Source organism: Caenorhabditis briggsae (assembly GCF_000004555.2).
Source record: "Caenorhabditis briggsae complete genome, chrIII, whole genome shotgun sequence".
In the NCBI taxonomy this organism is placed as follows: domain Eukaryota; kingdom Metazoa; phylum Nematoda; class Chromadorea; order Rhabditida; family Rhabditidae; genus Caenorhabditis; species Caenorhabditis briggsae.
Window position 1 is genome coordinate 4953105 of NC_013490.2, and position 18563 is coordinate 4971667.

The window sequence follows — 18563 nt, forward strand, 5'->3', positions numbered from 1 at the left end:
CCTGAATCCAATATTTCCTATTGCCGAGCGGCGGCGTCGCGGTTTGCGTCATTTCGCGCAGAAAGTGCGCTCTGATAGCCTGGCTGGTCGACCAGCTTTGCCCGTTTTCTAGCGTCACCGTCTGGAGCCATGCCTTCTTGAAGCGTGATTCATGCTCAATTTTTCTGAATTTCGGATCGATTTTTGAGGAGCTTTTTCTCTATTTGATATGTTCCAGATAAATACGTGCATGCAGGCAGTCAACCTTAACATCGGCGGTCTTCTCCAAAACACTGGATTGCTGCGAAATCGAAATGGTATTTTTTTTTCCTTTGGTTAACCTGATAAAAATTACAAAATTATGGGTTACGATTAGAAATCTGTTCAGCTGATTTAATCATGACTTCTGCTAATGCAATAAAAATGCATTTCCCACATAAATTAGTGATGGGAAGGCGGGTATTCTCATGGTTTGGCATCACATTGCCATTAAAAATACAAATTATGCAATATTGGGAAAAGATATACAAGTTTTATTTATTCAGGAATCAGTCGAAAACCCTTGAACATTGAGGCAACTGCCACATCCCTCTCCAGAATCTACCAATCAGTATGGCGACAGTTTGGATCGGCATCTCCTGCTACAATCAACCAAATGAACGATATCCTTCGAGGTAACTTTTGAAATACCGTAAAACCTGTAATAGAAGAGCTCCAAAACTCTAAAGGTTGCTCTCATTTATCTTAATTTTTATGCAATATATCAAAATGACAATTTATCAGTTAACAACTTTTTTGTATCTTTGATAGGAACCGAGGAAAATTGTCTCAAAATCAAAATTAACAGTTAGAGTCCCTTCTGTTACAGGTCTTAGTTGCCTAAAATTGATTTCCGTTGTTTCTAGACAGTATGATATCAAGACGAGTGGTCAAAAAGTCAGAGATCTCATTAAATTATGGTGACGCAGTCGTTCGGATAGTGCCATCAACAGCGTCCTTTTGTAGGTTATACAGTAGTCCAACATTTTAAAACAAAATTTTTTAAAGACATCCAGCGTCGTGGATTCAGAACTAGAAAGCAGACATTTGGTGTGGGAAGTGCCGGTAAAACAACACCAGAAGAGCCGAAATCACCTTTGACATTTTTCTCGGATCTACTTGTTGGAAAAAAGACGAAAACCACGGAAGGAGGTGTGGAGAAGTGGAATCAGTATGAAGCGGATCTCAAAAAGCTGCCAGAAGGACAACAAAGAACTTATACGGTACGCTAGCAGATACTTTAGATGACCTTTATCATTTTGATGTTCAGGATGGTTTTGTAAAAGGTCTATTGTCTAATGGTACAACTGGAGCTGGAAAAGATGCCAAGAAGTCGAACACATTGACTCGTTTCTATATCTTCTTGGTTTTCTGCATTTTCTTCGGTTATCTAACTGGAAGTGAGTTTATTTTTTGAAATCTTGTCTAGGCTTCTCCTACTGGGAGAGTAGTTAACACAAAGATGAGACTCACTCATTTGTCCTCCCCTAAAGGAATTCGTGTGCGTGTAGGCGATCGACAAATTGGCTCATTGTTCTTCTCGAATCCACAGGAAGTCAATCCAGAAGATGTGCAGGTCACCTTTGAAGACGTGAGAGGAGTGAGTTCAACTGAATAGTCCGTAATTTCATAAAATCGAACTTCAGATGGATGAGGCAAAGCTAGAAGTCGAGGAGATCGTGGACTATTTGAAAGATCCAGAGAAGTACTCAAGACTTGGCGGACGCCTACCGAAAGGAGTCCTGCTTGTTGGTCCACCAGGAACAGGAAAGACGTTGCTGGCAAGAGCGATTGCCGGAGAAGCACAGGTTCCATTCTTCCATACCGCTGGATCTGAATTCGATGAAGTGTTGGTTGGACAAGGAGCTCGTCGTGTCAGAGATCTGTTCGACAAGGCCAAAGCCCGTGCTCCCTGCATCATTTTCATTGATGAAATCGATTCTGTCGGATCCAAGCGTGTTTCTAATTCCATTCATCCTTATGCCAATCAGACCATTAATCAGCTGCTCAGTGAGATGGACGGCTTCACTCGAAACGAAGGAATCATTGTAATTGCTGCCACAAATCGTGTCGATGATCTTGACAAGGCACTCCTCCGTCCAGGTCGTTTTGATGTCCGTGTCACTGTCCCAAAACCAGACCTTGCTGGGCGTGTCGATATTTTCAACTTCTACCTGTCGAAAATTGTACACTCCGGAGCTATCGACCCGAAAATTTTGGCCAAGGGATCTACCGGATTCACGGGAGCAGATATTGAGAACATGGTCAATCAAGCTGCCCTGAAAGCTGCAACAGACAATGCAGTTGAAGTGACAATGGCGTATCTCGATGAGGCTCGTGATCGTGTTTTGATGGGTCCTGCACGCACTGGAGGGCGGATTCCTGACGAGGAAGCTAACAGAAACACGGCTTATCACGAAGCTGGACACACATTGGTCTCTCTGTACACCAAAGATGCTACTCCGTTGCATAAGGTAACCATCATTCCACGTGGACAATCACTGGGACACACTGCAATGCTTCCCGAAAAGGACAGTTATCAGTTGACAAAGGCTCAGATGTTGGCTACTCTCGATGTGATGATGGGTGGACGTGTAGCCGAAGAACTCATTTTTGGGGATGATAAAGTGACAACGGGAGCTGCAGACGATCTGAGCAAGGCTACGCAGTTGGCTGTACAAATGGTTAAAGTTTTTGGAATGAGTGAAAAGGTAATCGGTGTCTGGTGGTTCGGCTGATTTAATTGAAGCATTTCAGGTTGGATTGCGTGACTACACGGCTGACGATAAGGATAGTGCTCTGGTGAAAGTGTCAGATTTGTCACCACAAACAGCAGAACTCATCGATGGAGAAATCAATCGTGTTCTTCAAGAGAGCTATAAGCGAGCAAAGGATATTCTCACGACGAAGAAGGTATGTCATGAAGAAGCAGTCATTCATTTAAAAAAACACTTTTCAGAAAGAGCATCAACTTCTCGCGGAGGCTCTTCTAGAATACGAAACGTTGTCGGCTGAGGAAGTGAAACGAGTTATTACTGGTCAAAAGATCAAAAGGCCCACCCCTGCAGCAGTGAAAAAGAGTAACGAGATGAAGAGGAATCAGCCGTCTCTGGTACTCCATTTGTTCGAGGAAGAAGGTCGCGGAAAGCAATAAATGTATTACTTTAACTCTCTCTCGTGTTTGAAGATTTGTATTTTCCATCGTCTTGTCTACAGGTATTGCCGCCTATTCTCATAGCATTCTCTTCTTTTCTTTCCCCCGTATCAGTTCTTCTCGCCCTGTGTAGTTCCCCTCTGTGTTGTTCCGATTTGTTTAGTTGTTTTCCCTGGTTTTTCCTGTTTCCCTATTGCGGTGGATCTGTGAATGAACAAATTCTTTTTGATGATTTTTTGATTGTATGATAATTTTCATTCAACATTTGGCATTTAGAGCATTCATAAATTTGAAACAAGTTGATGCAGTTTTCCCAATCACTAGATTCTTCGTCGAATCGTCTTCCGTCTTTGTGTAAACTAGAACTCCATCAAACCGATCCGTACCCACATACAAACGCCACGTATCAAAATCATTCTCCAGAAAACCCGGAAAATGGCGTCGGAAGGTCGAAAATTCGAAAGCAGCGTTTTCAATTTCCAATTGACTGAAAAGCAGGAAAATCGATTGAACGATGCGGATGGCTTCTGAAAATTATTAGATTTCCTGACTTTGACAAACTGTTATTATACTTTTCTCATCCATAAATTCGATGGACCTCAAATCGAACTCCTCCGATGCTTCTGACAGAGATAATGATGCGGAAGTGACAGCTTCTTGGGGAGCTTCTGCGCTTTGATTTTTCTCAATTATAGAATAAAAATTGAAAGTGAATCTGAAAAATGATAATTCGCTTTTTTCGTTTTGAGCCAATTTACATTTTAATCTTTTTCTTTGTGATTTTCCCATGAATATTCAGACGCAGTTTGTCGTCTTGGAAGAGGTCCGAGAATGGAATGGCGACACAAAGGATTCCAGAATTATTAGAACTGGAAAAGAGGAATAGTTGTATCTAATTAGAAAAATTAGCAAATTACCCTATAACGGAACACGGCTCAGTAGAAGATTCAGTGTCAAAAAGAATCCATCGAACTGAACTTGAACAACTTGTTACAGTAATCAATCTGAAAAAACCCCTCGAATTCCTTTTTTTTCTCTAGAAGCAAGTTACAAATCTCCTTCTGCTACATGGCTTCTGATGGAGAATCTAGCGACGACGTGGTGTTCGAAACGAAACGAATCGATTGGGTCAATTGAAAATATATCATTTACGGTGGAGGGAAATGTGACTTCACAATTGAGAATCTGAATTATTATTTTTTTTTCTGCGATTTTCAGAAAAAAAGTTACATCTCGAATATATTTTCTTCTTTTTGTGCTTGTCTTTTTATCCTTTTCAGTCTCAACGGTCTCTAAAACTTCCTGTAGAATTGCCTTTTTTGCTTTTAAGTGATTTTCCATTAACTTCACTGCTTCCTCTAATTTCTCTTCGTCTTCTTCCATCTGAAATGTTTTTTTTTCCTTGACCTGAGATTATTCCATTTTTCTAAACATACTCTTAGATGAAATTTACTTCAACAGCACTCCAGAATCGGGAAAAAAGAGTTAAAACATATAGTTCATTCATAGAGAACCAAAAAAAAAATAAATTATAGAAAAAGTTAGGCGGTCGGCAGAATGTCTTGTCCTTCCAACAACACCGTCGTACTGTAACAGAGATCCCAATATTGAGCGACTCCGTGCTTTTCGAAAAACTCGCGAGCTTGTTTCTCGAGTGTTGCAGTGTGCACTGTGAAGTCGCGGAAGTTTCTTCGTTTCACTTGTCCTTCCCAGATCTGAAAAAAGAGAATAGAATTAGACGAAGAGGGATACCATTTTATCTGTAAGCAGACCCTGAAACTGAAAGTCATAGAAAAAATTGGGTCATGACCTAGAAAAATTGGGTCATGACCTAGAAAAAAATTGGGCCATAGCCTAGAAAACTTTGGGTCATGACCTAGAAAAAATTAGGTCATAACCTAGAAAAATTGGGTCATGACCTAGAAAAATTGGGTTATGACCTAGAAAAAATTGGGTCATGACTTAGAAAAATTGGGTCACGGCCTAGATTGGGCCATGACCTAGAAAAAGTTGGGTCATGGCCTAGAAAAAAATTGGGTCATAACCTAGAAAAAAATTGGGTCATGACCTAAAAAAAAAATCTAGGATGAATCTGCATATTTTTCCACATTGTGTATATCAGTAGGTCTTTACCGCTCCTTTCAGGGCCTCCCCATTTTGTGAGATGAAAAACCTACCATTTCACAAAGATTTCTCTCTCCTGGCGCGTCCTTCTCCGCTTCTTTCTTCTGCCCAATAATCTCATCCGCCCATTTGATTCGATTTAACATTAGATTCTTGTAAAACTTCTGCTGCTTCGGACCACCTTCCACAACAACCACATTCTGAGCCTTGTGCATCATAACAGCTCCAGTCATTTGCAATTGTTTTGCGTTTGTCTCCACTTTGAACTTCTTGTTCAGAGCTGCTAACGACTTCACTCTGAAATTAAAAAATTGATTTCAGGGGAAAATGTCTTTTACCGTTCCTTACCTGTAAACAGCAACATTGACTGCAATAGAAGTATCCTCCGACAGTTTCTTTGTCTTCTTGGCTCTCTTTTGATCCTCTGTAAGCTTTCTCTCGGCATTCAGCGTCTCGTGTTTCTTCAATCTTTCAGCCATCTGTTTCCTAACATGTGCTTCCATTTTTGTCGGATCTTGGATCGCGTCGTTTCCAAGAACTCTCATCAAATTACTAATCTTTACTTTGGGCTCCGGTGCCTTCTCCAGTCCCAGTCGAATCTTCTCTGTCTTCTCTTTCAAAACTTCTTTTCTGTTCTGACGACGAATCTTCTTCTTCTCCTTGGTAGTCAGATAGACCTTCAAATATTGTTGAGTGAGTGGTTCAGTTGGAGCTCGCATTGAAATTGGATGTTCCACAAGTTCGGAAATCGTTTGCGAATATCTCTCCACGTCATCTTCTCCAGGGATCTCGTCGTAACTGAAAAAAAAACAACTAGTTTAAAAGATTTAGGAAATCTGAATTCAATGTTGTGAACGACACTTACTTCACTTTGTCGAGAACCAACATGTCCCACCACTCGATATCCGGAACTCCATTTTCAATCTTCGCAGTTCCACTAGGCGTAACCATAGCCAGCTTCACAGCTGACGAAATTCCAGTGGATTGTGCGGCAGAAGAAACTTCATTCTGGAGACGTTCGAGCTTCGCCATAGCCCTCTGCTTGTTGGCTAGCTTTTCGAATTCTCCCTTTTCGTGGAAGTTGAATCCGCGTCTTCGACGATCGGCAGTTTTGGCAGAGATTCGTGGATCGAGATACTCGATAAGTTTCTCTGGTTCCTTGGCTTCTTTTGTAATCTGTTGCTGCACCTTCTTCTCAACTTGTTGAACAGCTTCCGGCAACGGAGCCATGACACCAGCGGGTGCGTTGGCGACAAGAGCATCAAGCTTGGCCAGAACCGGGGCTTTAGCTAACTTTGCTTTCAGCTGTTCCATTCGAGTTTTCTTGTCCATGGAGTAAGTCACGAACATTGTCGCCTCCGCCTTGTCAAGAGCTATCGATTTACTCCCAGCAGCAGCCTGGACCGGTGCCTGAGAAGTTGCAGTTTTGGGTGGAAGGGTTCCAGCAGCCAAAGCCATCTTACGTTTCTTTTCTTCGATTTCTTGCTGAGCCTTGTACATCATTTCCTTTGCTCTCAGTTGTTCTTCAACCGACGAGTTCCCAGGCACTTTTACTTCTTCGGATTTCGGGGGCTCACTAGTTGGTACTTCTGGAGGTCTTTCGACTCTTCTGGAGCTCTCACGATCTCTTCGATCTCCATTTCTATCATCGACCCGATCTCTCTTCCTATCTCTGTCCCTGTCCTCGTCCCGATCGTTTCTAGTTCTCTTCCTCAACTGCGGGTAGTAGTCACAAATAGCTGAAGTCACTTTTGAGGCTTTATGCGAATCTTCAACCGCATTTTGAACACGTTCTCGCAGCTTCTCGTAGTCGTAACCTTTGCTCAAACATCGATTGACAGCTTCAATAACTTTCTTCTGCTCATCTCTTCTACTTAAATATCGATCACAGATGTCCTCGAGCTTTCCCATCTGAAAATAGTGATTGATACAATTTTTTTAATTAGAAGAAAATAGAAATGCTGAAGTGAAACACAGATCTAGAGCTAGAAATCGTCAAGGATACAGAATCATATTCATTGAATACAAGCATGCCAAAATTGTCCATTAAGATACAAGACAGCTTAATTTAAATAAAACATAAAGATATAGTTTGGGGCTTTAGAACAGAATAAGGATAAAAATTGAAATACGGAAAAGAAATAAAAGAGAATTTAAAAATTCTGTAAAGTTGGGTTGAATGGAATTATAGAGAACAAGCGTTAAAGTCGATCCGGTGATGCAATGAGATATAGGAGAGATCTTACAACAAGAAAAAACTTGGTACTCCGGGGTTTTTGAAAATATATGACAAAATAAATTAAAAAGATGTGATTAAGCTGATGTGCAAGGCTTGGATTCATCCTCCTCCATTCTGGAATCTTCTGGAGCTTCTTTTTTGTCGTCAACTCCTTGATTCGAGTCTCCAGAATCATCCACATCGTCATATCGCCCATTGATAGCTGACGACAAGAGCTTGCTCAAATCTCTTCCTTCGATCTTGTCACCACCTTCTTCTTCTCTGAGCTCTCGAAGTGCATCTAAAATATTTTTTTGAACGGTTTACTTTATAATGTTATCTACCTTCATCAAGTTGTCCTTTGACTCCGTCTGTAACTTGCTTTTCCAGCTGCAACTTCTTTTTAGCCAACGCGAGCATTCCGATTTCAACAGTGCACTTGCTGACCAAACGGGTGACGTGGACTGGTTTCTCCTGTCCCATTCGATGACAGCGATCTTCGGCTTGCTTATCGTTGTACGGATTGAAGTCGATATCGTGGATGATGATGTGATTGGCAGAAGTCAAATTAATACCGAGTCCTCCGGCTTTTGTGGAAAGAAGGAACACAAAGAGATCTTTAGATAAATTGAACTCGTTGATCATTTCTTGTCTATCCAACACAGGTGTTTGACCATCTAGTCGTTTGTATGAATAGCCACGGATGTTCAGGTACACTTCCAAGATGTCAAGCATAGATGTGAACTGGGAGAATATCAACACTTTGTCTCCTTTATTTTGAATTTCTGGAAGCATTTTGTCGAGCTGCTCACATTTTCCACTGTTCAACGCCAATTCTTCGTTTAGTAGGAATTTGCTGGTACAACGGAAACGCTCGCAGAGCTGGTGAATCTTGATATCTGATAACCAGGCGAGATCTTCGGACACATGCTGCCATTTTTTATCGGCATACGACTTTTCTCGCAGACATAGTTGCTTGGCAATTTTATCCAATTTTTGCTCGGTGTATTCTAAACGACGAAGTAATGGATGATTGGCAGCTTGACGAAGTCTCATCAGAGAACCGTACGAATCTCCGGATTCTTCAGATCTTTGGAGTCTGAAAGACGAAATATAAGAGACTGAATTAAATCTAAGACAACTTACACATCGACGATATCATCATACAACTGCTTCTGCGTCTTTTTCATATCCACTTCTATGATTTGTTCCGACTTTGTAGGAAGACTGGTGAGTACCTGATTCTTAAGACGACGAAGAATGTATGGTTGCAGAATAGACTTTGCTTCTTCAATTCTATCCTGCTGATACATCGCCTTGTCCTTTGACTCGAGAGCAGGACCAAGTTGCTTGAAATGTTGTAGTAGATGTGTGATATCTTCACAATACTTGTTGAACACTTTGAACAATACAAAGTACATAAGAGAGATTAACTCGATGAGATTGTTTTGAAGTGGAGTTCCAGTCAACAGAATTTTCCTCTTTCCCTTCACTTTCATCAATCCTTTGTAACGATCGGAATCACAGTTCTTGAGCATGTGTCCTTCGTCGTAAATCACGTAGTTCAATGAGAAATTCTTGAAGAACTTCTTGTCGTCAGATTTGGATGTGACCATGTTGTATGTTGTGAGAATCACATCGATCTGGAAAAAATATTTTTCAAAAAGTTTGTCGGTAGAATGAAATGATGCAACAAACTAGGGCTTATGAATCATTTATCAGATTCGACCTGACAATATCTCCCATTCTAAGCCATCAGTGACTTCAAAATCGGCTGATGGAAAGATAATGGGATTGAACTCGCGTCGCTCTCTTAGAAACACTACGCACAACCAACTGCGCCACGAGGAGGACCTCTTGGGTTTTCTCCCCTACTTACATTATCCTTCTGCTTCTTCACTCGGTGGCGGAGATGCTTTCTCTCATCTTGCGTGCCGTAGTATGTGAGCAACTTGATACTGGGACACCACTTGTGAAACTCTCCAATCCAATTTTCAATTGTAGAGGAAGGAACAACGATAAGATGAGGTCCGTGCTTTCCGGTTTGTTTGAGATACGACAGGAATGCGACAATTTGAATAGTTTTACCAAGACCCATTTCGTCTCCAAGAATGGCATTCAGCTCTTTCTGATTCATCATAATGAGCCATTTCACTCCAACTTTTTGATACTCGTGAAGAGAACATCCTTCTTTAAGAAGTGGTAGATCCAAAGGACCCTCTGTATAACGTTCAAAGTCTTTGGACACTTGTTTAGCGTGATCTTTACAGTCTTCAAGAATCCGAGACAGGATTCCTCGCTTTTCTAGATACTCCATATAGGCTTCAATTGCGTTGATCCCTCTGGTTACACCTTTCATAGTTTGCACCATTCCATTGTAAGCATCAAATGGTCGGTTAGCAATGAAGAAATCAGCGATCTTATCGTTGACTCGAGCTTGTTGGAGAAGAATCTCTTTCGTGGCTTTGTTGAAGAACTCTCTGCATTCCTTCTGATTTTTTGTCTCTCCTCGTTTGGCACGACGTTCCTCGATCTGAAAAAAAAACATCAAAATAAAATAGAGCAAGATTTCGATTCTTACATCACTGTCATCTGAAGGCGTTTCATCTCCGTCAGCATTGACATCGTCTTCATCCTCTTCCCAGTCCTCGTCTGATTCCACCTTCTTCTTTACTTGCTTTTGAGTGTCTTCAACAGCTGCCTTCATTGATTGACCTTGTTTCATAGTTATCCTTTCACCATCGGATCCTTCCTCATCCGATCCCTTTTCCGATGCGTCTCCAGAGTTCTTGCCTGATCCTTTTTCAGATGCATCGTCGTCGTTGATGAAATCGTCATCACTTTCATCGTCTATTATTATTTTGCGCTTGGAAGCCGCCGAACGTTTCGCCATTTGTGTTCTCATCACATTTTTGGGAGACACAGAACCGTTGAAGCGTGGCTTGGTTATCCATTCGTCGTCACTTGAATCCGAAAGTGTTCTGACTCGTTTTCTGAAAATGAACGTTAACATTTACACTATGTCTTCCCATTTTACATTTCTGGTTCTGGCGTTTCGGAATCGGATCTTCGATAGGTTTCCCTGGGAGCAGATTGCTTCTTTCTGAAAATATAAATTTTGGGTGGTGTCAATAATCTCTCAATACTCACTTTCCAGGAGTCTTTCTTTTCCTTAAAGTTTCCTCTTCATAATCGTCATCGTCGTCCTCCTCGTTCATTTCGAAATCCTCTTCATCTTCCGTTGGAATCTCTTCGTCTATATAATCCTCGTCATCGTCATCACTTCCTTTCTGCTTTTTCGGCTTCTTCTCTAAAGCAGATTAGATAGAACAACATATAGTAAGTTAGTCCACTCACCGCCATAACTTATGCCAGCACCGGTAGTTCTCGGAGGTCTAGCAGTCGTGTGATTCAGTGATCCATTAATCTGAAAGCCCTCATAATATATTGGCGAAACGAAATACGAAAACCTTACATTTTGGGAAAGAATAGCTTTCTTAGCATCCATATCTGCTTGTAAGCTAGATGATTGCGGATTACCTTGATGAGCGATCCGCACCCGTTCTCCGGATTCAAAGAAGTTATTTGACGACATGAATCCTACAAAAATCAAAGGGGTTCATGAGAGAATAAGAAACGAATTACGGCTGAAGGAGAATGTTAGAGGAGTGACTGAATATTGCAAAATTTGAAAAAGTCATTCAATACAATTCGAATTCTGGGATTAATCGATGAAACCACACATTCAATTTCGAAAAAGAGTCTTGCCGCGGCGGGTGCGTCCACCGTACGAAAATCTTGGCCAACAGCCGCAAGCGCCACATTTTACGACATGCCGCAAACACAGACGTCGATTTTGAATATTTCTCCAGCAAAAAAAAAACTACTTCACGTGCAGAAATCGGCCATATATTGGTGAATCAGAAATCCAAAAATATCTATCACTTGTATTAAAGAACACTTGTTTCGTTTTATATAACTTAACGATGATTTTTGATTCAGTACTTCGATAATTAATTCATTTATTCAATCAACAGGCAAAATAAATATGATACACATATACAAAAATTAAGAAGTCTCCATTTTCATTTCGAATCGACTTCCTAGACCGGTAGCTGCTCCGGCAGTACCCCGATCAACCCGATCTATCACAGATTTCCAATCGACTCCGAACATTTGGTGTCTGTCTTGCATCCGAAGTACCACCAGTAATGCATCAGCGGCGACTGTCGGCTTTTGCTGATCGCACAACTCATCAGCTTGCTCCAAAAGATTTTCAACTAGTTTTTGAGCGTTCACAGCTTGACGAGGTTGCCACTTCTCGATAGTTTTGACCAATTCAATGAACAGAAACTGTTTTGATTTCCAGGCAATTGAACTGTTTTTGACATAATCGGCAACTTGATTCAGCGAATTCTCAGCTTGCTCCTCAGTTTGGAAGGTTCTCAAAGACTTCGCCAACGCAGTGAAATTCAGGGTAACCAACTGGGAAACACGAATTTCTTTTTCCAAATTTGAAATTCCCTCCATATCGTCGTCAGAATCATCATCGTTTCGAGTTCCCGTCAATTTTCCAATGTTTTCAGCGACTTTCTGCGCCAGCCAGTTTCCAGAATCCACATCTTCAGTGATCACCGCCCACGAAGCCAATGTTGCAAGACCTGCGCAGGCATAATCAGCGTTCTTTCTTGATGATTCTCTTCGTAAAACTTGAACAATTTCTTGGGCTTCATCCAGTTGTAAACTAGTTTGGAAGTTGATTCCACCTGCTTCAAACGAATTCGAGAGTGATTTCAACACTTCAACTTTGCCATCCCAGATTCGTCCATTTAGGTTACGGAGGAGGCAAAACGCGGTTTTTCCTGAAAATTTTCACATGATAAAAGGTAAAAACACTTCTTTCAAAACGTACTGGCCAACTCGATTCCTGCATCTTCTTTCAAACTATCAAAAAGTACTCCAACCATCACAGCAGCTTGCTTTCTTACTGACCACACTTCACTATTAGTCACTAAATCCAGTGCCAGATCTAAAATTTCCGTCTTGTAGAGGCGAGCAGCAGCACTTGTGGATGGTACAAGCTCCGACCACACTTCATTCCACCTCTCCTGTTTTAAACGAGCTGGCTCGTCGCCTTTTGGAACTTCTCTGCACTTCTCCAATAATACATATGGAACGATTTGGGATGTGTATCCTTTCAGAACTTCAGCTGCATTTTCAGCCAAATTGCTGATGACGTGGCAACTGGAAACTTTCAATTCTTCTGAAAAAATAAAAAATTAGAATTTCGATTTTTGCAGATTTATAGTTTCATACCATCGCTTCCTAATAAATCAGCAACAACTGTCTTGATCAACTTCTTCATCTGACTCTGTGAAGTGAACTTCGCCAAGTAGGACATTGCGTTTGCAAACTGTTTGCGAATCGAAGGGTTTCGATCTCGAACACCGGGAATCAGTGCTCCAAACAGTTTGTCCGCCTGAGAAGTGTGATCATACATGAGTTGGGGAGCGCGAAGAGCCAATTGGGAAACAAAATCAGCAGCTGAAGAGCGAGTAGAGGTTCCCACGGATGATCGAAGAGTGTCAGCGATTTTGGGAGTCATGTCAATGAGAATTTGGGAATCGATATGTGGAAGAAGATCATTGACAGCAGTGACCATCGGAGAGGCTTTAGCCATACTTGCTCTCGCATCATCCAACATTTCAATTTGTTGAGTGTCCGCTCTTGCCGCGATATAGTTGAGAAGAGGTGTCTCATTCTCACTAACTGCATCCATCAACATTGGAATCAGTTCCGCGATATAAGGCTTGAGTTGTTTGCCTGCATGTTTTGTCAACTCTAAGACAACACTCAAGCAGAAAAGTCGATTTCCCTTCACAGTAGCTTTCAAGATTCCTCGATCAATCAACGCTGGAAGAGCGATAGAGAGGAAACGATTGGATTTCTCCAAATTATTCGATGATCCAAGACGAATAATCAATTTGGAAATCGCGTCAGCTGCTCTGTTGGCCGCTTCTCTCACCGACTCTTTGACATCGTCTCGAACTCTGAGTACTGATTCCAAGTACTCCGGAATCAATTTGTGCATTTCTTCGGTGTCATGTCCTCGGAGTAAGTCAGACAATGCAAGGCACGATGACTCTCGGACACGATATTCTCTATCCGTCAACGCTGGTAACAACTCTTTGGCAATTTCATTCGCGAATTCATCAACAACATTCTTTCGATCAGCTGTCAAGATTCCCCAGATAGACTTCATCGAACTTTGTACCTTAATATCGGGGTCGTATCGAAACCTGAAAGTTTTTGAATTTGATAATCAATCGTTGACATTCTCGAATACCTGAATAACTTTGGTACTAGTTGCTTGAAATAGGGCTCAATCTCCTCCTTTGCATTCTCCAAAAGTGCCCCGAATCCATGTGCAGCTCCCATTTTGGAATTCCACGTGGCGTTATGACGAGCAAGCTGCATGAATTTGTAGACTAGATCCGGCTGGTTGAGATCAGAAGCAAGCGTTAGCAGTTCCTGGTATGTCGTCAATTTCCCTCTAAAAAGCGAATTCGCATATATGAGATGGTTTGAAATTTCTCACCCAGTGGGAGTCGATCCCAATTGACCTGCTGCAAAGAGCTGAGTCTCTCCTTCAACTTTAGTCTCCGATCTCTTTCCTTCGGAGAGTGTATCCATGAGCGATTCAACCAGCCCCTTCTTCAATGATCCATCTGCCAAACCATAGACAATTCCCATTCCTTTAGCTGAAATGTCTTGCGAGAATTCGTCGTTTTCAGTGAGACCGTCCGTGAAAGCATTCTGAATAGCTCCTAGAAGCTGGGCATTTTTCAGAACGTCAGCTTTCAAAACGGAGAAGCTCTGAACCACGATGAGCAGCCAAATCAGCTCTGCTTTGCGCGCATGTTGATTGGCATTCGTCTTTTTCTGAAACAAAAGAATTTGAATATATTTAAATCCATTTAACTCACATCAGCCAGTATCTCTGTGATAAAAGTGACAAGTCGTTCGTTCACTTCTTTAACTTGAGCTTCAGTCTTCATTCTCTCCGTCAGCGTCAGACTATCCCCGCCTAGCAAGTAATAGTCTCTTTTGGAGATTGCCCATCTTCCAAGAATACAATCCACGATTGCCTCTCCAACAATCAATTGAAGTTCGTGTTGTGGCGGACCTGAGCCAATTCTGATCAAACTCTCTCTAGACTGCTCGAAATTGGATTCATCGTTCTCTACATCTCCACTGAGTAAACCAATAACTTTTGCACAGAATCCACGTGTCTTCTGACTGAACGAATCTTGCCTTGAAACTGCAATCTTCTCACAGTTCACAATCAAATCATCCATAACTTCTTTATGGGTCTTCCGATTCAATGCGGTTGGATTGTTTTGCAGCAAGAAGACAAGTGCGCCAAGTGTCGATTCAAGAGTTGACGTTGGTCGTTGGAATCCATTTTTGATGAGCGGTATGAAGACGTCTTTAATGAATTCCGACGGCATTACTGGCGGAAGGAACTGTGCACCCAAAAGAGGAGTGAGCATCGAAGCACAAGTGAATGCAAGCCCCGGAATCTCCTTGTCGTTCAGTTGTAGTTTGGAAGTGGTGAACAGCTCCAATCTTGCGGCCTGATCATCATGTATAAGTGCCGAGAGAAGATACGCCAAGGTAGTAGAAAACTCCATCCTGGTTGAGTCTCGAAGTTTCTGTACACACGATGGAACGGCAAATTGGAAGCGAGTCGATACCGCTTCTTTGGAGAAGGATCGGAAGGCAGCAAGGAAGCATGAAGCGATTCGGAAAAGATGAACATCTGTAGATTCCACAGTCGCATGCAAAGCCAACTCTGTTGCTTTCTCAATCATCTCGATGTTTCCAACTTCGTGTAGCAATTGAACAATTCGTGGAGCCACTGTCATCCAATGATCATCACCTTCAACGATCCGAAGGTGTGCTGCCTCTTTCATCACAATCGTTTCGAATACCGCGTAGAGATATTTCGATGCCTGAAATTAATTCAGCAAATATTTTTTCGTAACGGGCGGATTATTCGGCGCCGAACTCACAATTTGATGAACCAAACTGTTGTAGGTGTTCACCGTTGTGTTCGTTGTCTCATTTGCAGCGCGACGATAATCCTTATGAAGGCTACTCCACAGTGCTCCAATGATCACAGAAGGAGGAGGAGTTGGTTTCTGGAGCGACTTTTCGAGTTGTCTGAGCGCTTCTGATCGGATAGAATCTCTTTGGTCACCAGCGGATTGAATCAGAATCCATCGTAGATTCATGTCGTTTTCTCCGATCAAAGCTTCAGCGTATTTCAAGGCAGCTAAACGGCAGTTTGGAGACTCGGAATTGATATATTCACTGATGAATTCCCTGAGTCTTGTACGGAGTTCCGCTTTTTCAGATTCCAAAAACAGAGGAAGCCACGTTGTGAGGCAAGAAACGATTGCACTCGAGACATCTTCAACACTTTCCTGAAAAAAAATGTTATTCAGATCAGTTTGATATGTCGTCTTACCGTAGAGAGGACTTCGAACATCTTCGTGATAACTGCAGCATCGTCCAGAACTAAACTGGGTGTTCGTTTACCGATCACTGCCACACAACGATAGGTTCCACATAATGCGAGAGTGGTCTGAAAAATTCATAATTTTATCAGTCAACTGTTATTACAACTTACGATTGCATCCGAGGAAGAAAGCTTGCGGAGCGTTTTGAACATTTTGTCTGCAAACGGCTTCAGATATCTATCCGGCATCTTCTCGGCACAGTGATTGAAGAAGTTCATTGCAGCTGCTTGAACTCGAGCGTGTATACTCTCACAACCAAATAGGCAAATCTTGACGTTGCTGGTGATCGCAGTCAGCACTTCTGTGGACTTTGTCAGATATGACAGGACTGCTTGTTGAACGGCTGGTGGTCCCTGTTGAACCAGTAGCAAAGGATCTGTTGGCTTCTTCATGAAAGTTTCAGATCCCAGATATAAATACATTAACTTGTCGACTACGCTTCTCTCATTCACCAATTTTTCCGTTGAAATCTTTTTGAGAAGATTTTCAGCCAGATCATCCACTCTGAAAAAAGGTAAAACATACAAATTCACAGATCATAAAACTAACTCATTGAGTTTCGATCCTCTCGCCACAACAAAAATTGGAAAAGCAATCTTATCATCGAGCAGTTCTTTGCCTAGAACTTTCAGGATCATCATCTTGGTCTCTGTTAGATTCAATTGTTCTGGGAAAACTTTCCGCGCGATTTGAATGAATTCAGCAAGACAGAGACCGTTATCCTTTAGCTGCAAACGCCCTGCGAGTGCGTTGGTGATTCTTTCTCTGAAAATGATAATACTGATTGAAGAAATCCTATTAAAAATCATACCTGCTCGTTTCATTGAAAACCAAAACTGCCTCAAAGCATCTTGCTAGAATTTCAACATCTCCAGATGTCATATCAAGGTTGGGCCAATTCTTCTTTTCCATCTCCGCCAATCGATAAAGCCCAGGAAGACACAACGAGAATATACTGTAAATTGAAACAATTGAAACAATTGAGATAAAAACAGAAAAAAATCAACTTACTCATAAATGTAATTGAGATCCGTTGGTTTTTTACTGAACGATCTCAAGTAAGCAGGAAGAACTTCTAATTGCTCTGCTGCTTCGAGTCTATCTTTCGCGAATTTGAGATAAATCAGACTGAAGTTCTAAAAATGAAATTTTCAAGATTGAGAGTTATGAAAATGATTTCTGACCGAAGATAGAGCACAATTTCCTTGAAACATTTGCAAAAGACGAACAACTGGCAGTCGGATTGCTAAGTTGCTTCGGACCATTTTGTTGAATGGTGACAGGAATTCAGTGGTCTACAATTGTTTTTTAAAGAACTCAAATCTTCAGAATATAATTTTTACCACCAATTGACGATACTCTTCCTTCTGAGCAGCCAGTTCGATCACATCGCACAAATAGCGATCTGTAACCGCTTGCAATTTGGCATCGGTATCCGCACGGACCAGCCGGAATAGGATTCGTTGAACTGTAAACAGACATGTCATCGAAAGTTCATTGCGGATTTACAACTTACTATCCTCCGATGTCTCTATCGAAGTCGATGAAGATGACTCCATTGGAGTTCCAGCTTCCTGGGAAACCATCCTGCAAAGAAAAACAATTAAGAGTTTATTGGACCAAGAGTAACTGAAGACAACGATAATCACAGGGTTCTGTTTTTTCTAATTGCTACAAATTTCTACAAGTTTCGTCAAAAAATTCAGAAGGATTTCGAGAAACACTTTCAGAATTTTCTTCTTGAATTTACCGCAAAATGTCATCAAAATTGTTCTGCGTTCTCTCGCCGTCTCTTTTCTATGCTTCATGCAAACGGAGCGAGAAGTTTTCTGGCCAGGAAAACTAAGAGACCCCACAAATTCCGGGGAAAGAAAAAACCGGGGAAAAAAATCGGGGAAAAGTGGGCGGAGCCTAAAATGCAACTCTGGCACGGTTTTGCCGCAGGGTTTTTCTGCACATTTGCACACGGTCATGAGGGGGCGGAGCCTAAATTGCAACCCTGGCACGGTTTTGCCGCACGGTTTTTCTCGACTCCGCCCACTTTCCCCGGTTTTTTTCCCCGATTTTTTTCCCCGGAATTTGCGGGGTCTCAAAACTAAATTATTTCGCAAATTTGTGTCGAAATTCGACACAAACTGTGCGAAACGAAGAAACCAAAGTGAATTCATTTTGCAGTATTTCTTTCAGAAGAAAATGCTAAGTATTTATGCATATTTCGCATATAGTTAAAAAAAATTAAATTGAGATGTTGATCGGTTTTTAAATGTTGAATTTCAAGAGAAACAGAGATTCATAAGAAAATTTATAAAGTGGACGATAATAAGCAACTGTTATTTGAAAAAAATTCTGAAGAAAAGTGAGAAAAAAACCTTTTTGAACAGGAAAAATGTCGAGAAATTGGCTGAAAATTCGGTGAATCAATTTTTGTGGATTTACGGTAAACAACGCGCGCCACCGTGATTTT

General features: G+C 41.5%; 5 protein-coding genes across 5 annotated transcripts; 1 reads left to right on the plus strand and 4 right to left on the minus strand.

Moving 5' to 3' along the window:
* Positions 1-235: 235 nt before the first annotated feature.
* Cbr-ymel-1 lies at positions 236-3172 on the plus strand (the record flags this gene model as incomplete). Its single annotated transcript, XM_002642341.1, has 8 exons — positions 236-296; positions 525-653; positions 885-980; positions 1027-1241; positions 1289-1384; positions 1665-2729; positions 2776-2931; positions 2978-3172. Coding segments are annotated over 8 exons (2013 nt in total), but the record flags the coding sequence as incomplete, so codon positions are not given.
* Positions 3173-3430: 258 nt separating this feature from the next.
* On the minus strand, positions 3431-4555 carry CBG18390 (the record flags this gene model as incomplete). Its single annotated transcript, XM_002642340.1, has 6 exons — positions 3431-3699; positions 3745-3887; positions 3931-4041; positions 4090-4176; positions 4224-4357; positions 4403-4555. The coding sequence occupies 6 exons, from the start codon at positions 4553-4555 to the stop codon at positions 3431-3433; spliced, it is 897 nt and encodes a 298-aa protein (XP_002642386.1).
* Positions 4556-4713: 158 nt separating this feature from the next.
* Positions 4714-7207, minus strand: Cbr-prp-3 (the record flags this gene model as incomplete). The annotated part of the gene is made up of 4 exons (XM_045243709.1): positions 4714-4887; positions 5350-5593; positions 5645-6094; positions 6162-7207. The coding sequence occupies 4 exons, from the start codon at positions 7205-7207 to the stop codon at positions 4714-4716; spliced, it is 1914 nt and encodes a 637-aa protein (XP_045096472.1).
* Positions 7208-7609: 402 nt separating this feature from the next.
* On the minus strand, positions 7610-11109 carry CBG18388 (the record flags this gene model as incomplete). Its single annotated transcript, XM_045243710.1, has 8 exons — positions 7610-7815; positions 7859-8613; positions 8661-9157; positions 9394-10507; positions 10552-10617; positions 10665-10824; positions 10872-10941; positions 10990-11109. 8 exons carry the CDS (start codon positions 11107-11109, stop codon positions 7610-7612), a joined length of 2988 nt encoding a protein of 995 aa, XP_045096471.1.
* Positions 11110-11582: 473 nt separating this feature from the next.
* On the minus strand, positions 11583-17685 carry CBG18387 (the record flags this gene model as incomplete). Its single annotated transcript, XM_002642337.1, has 15 exons — positions 11583-12376; positions 12427-12777; positions 12831-13813; positions 13861-14067; positions 14113-14456; positions 14501-15529; positions 15590-16003; positions 16048-16164; positions 16210-16603; positions 16649-16864; positions 16911-17054; positions 17111-17235; positions 17284-17394; positions 17443-17567; positions 17616-17685. 15 exons carry the CDS (start codon positions 17683-17685, stop codon positions 11583-11585), a joined length of 5424 nt encoding a protein of 1807 aa, XP_002642383.1.
* Positions 17686-18563: the final 878 nt, after the last annotated feature.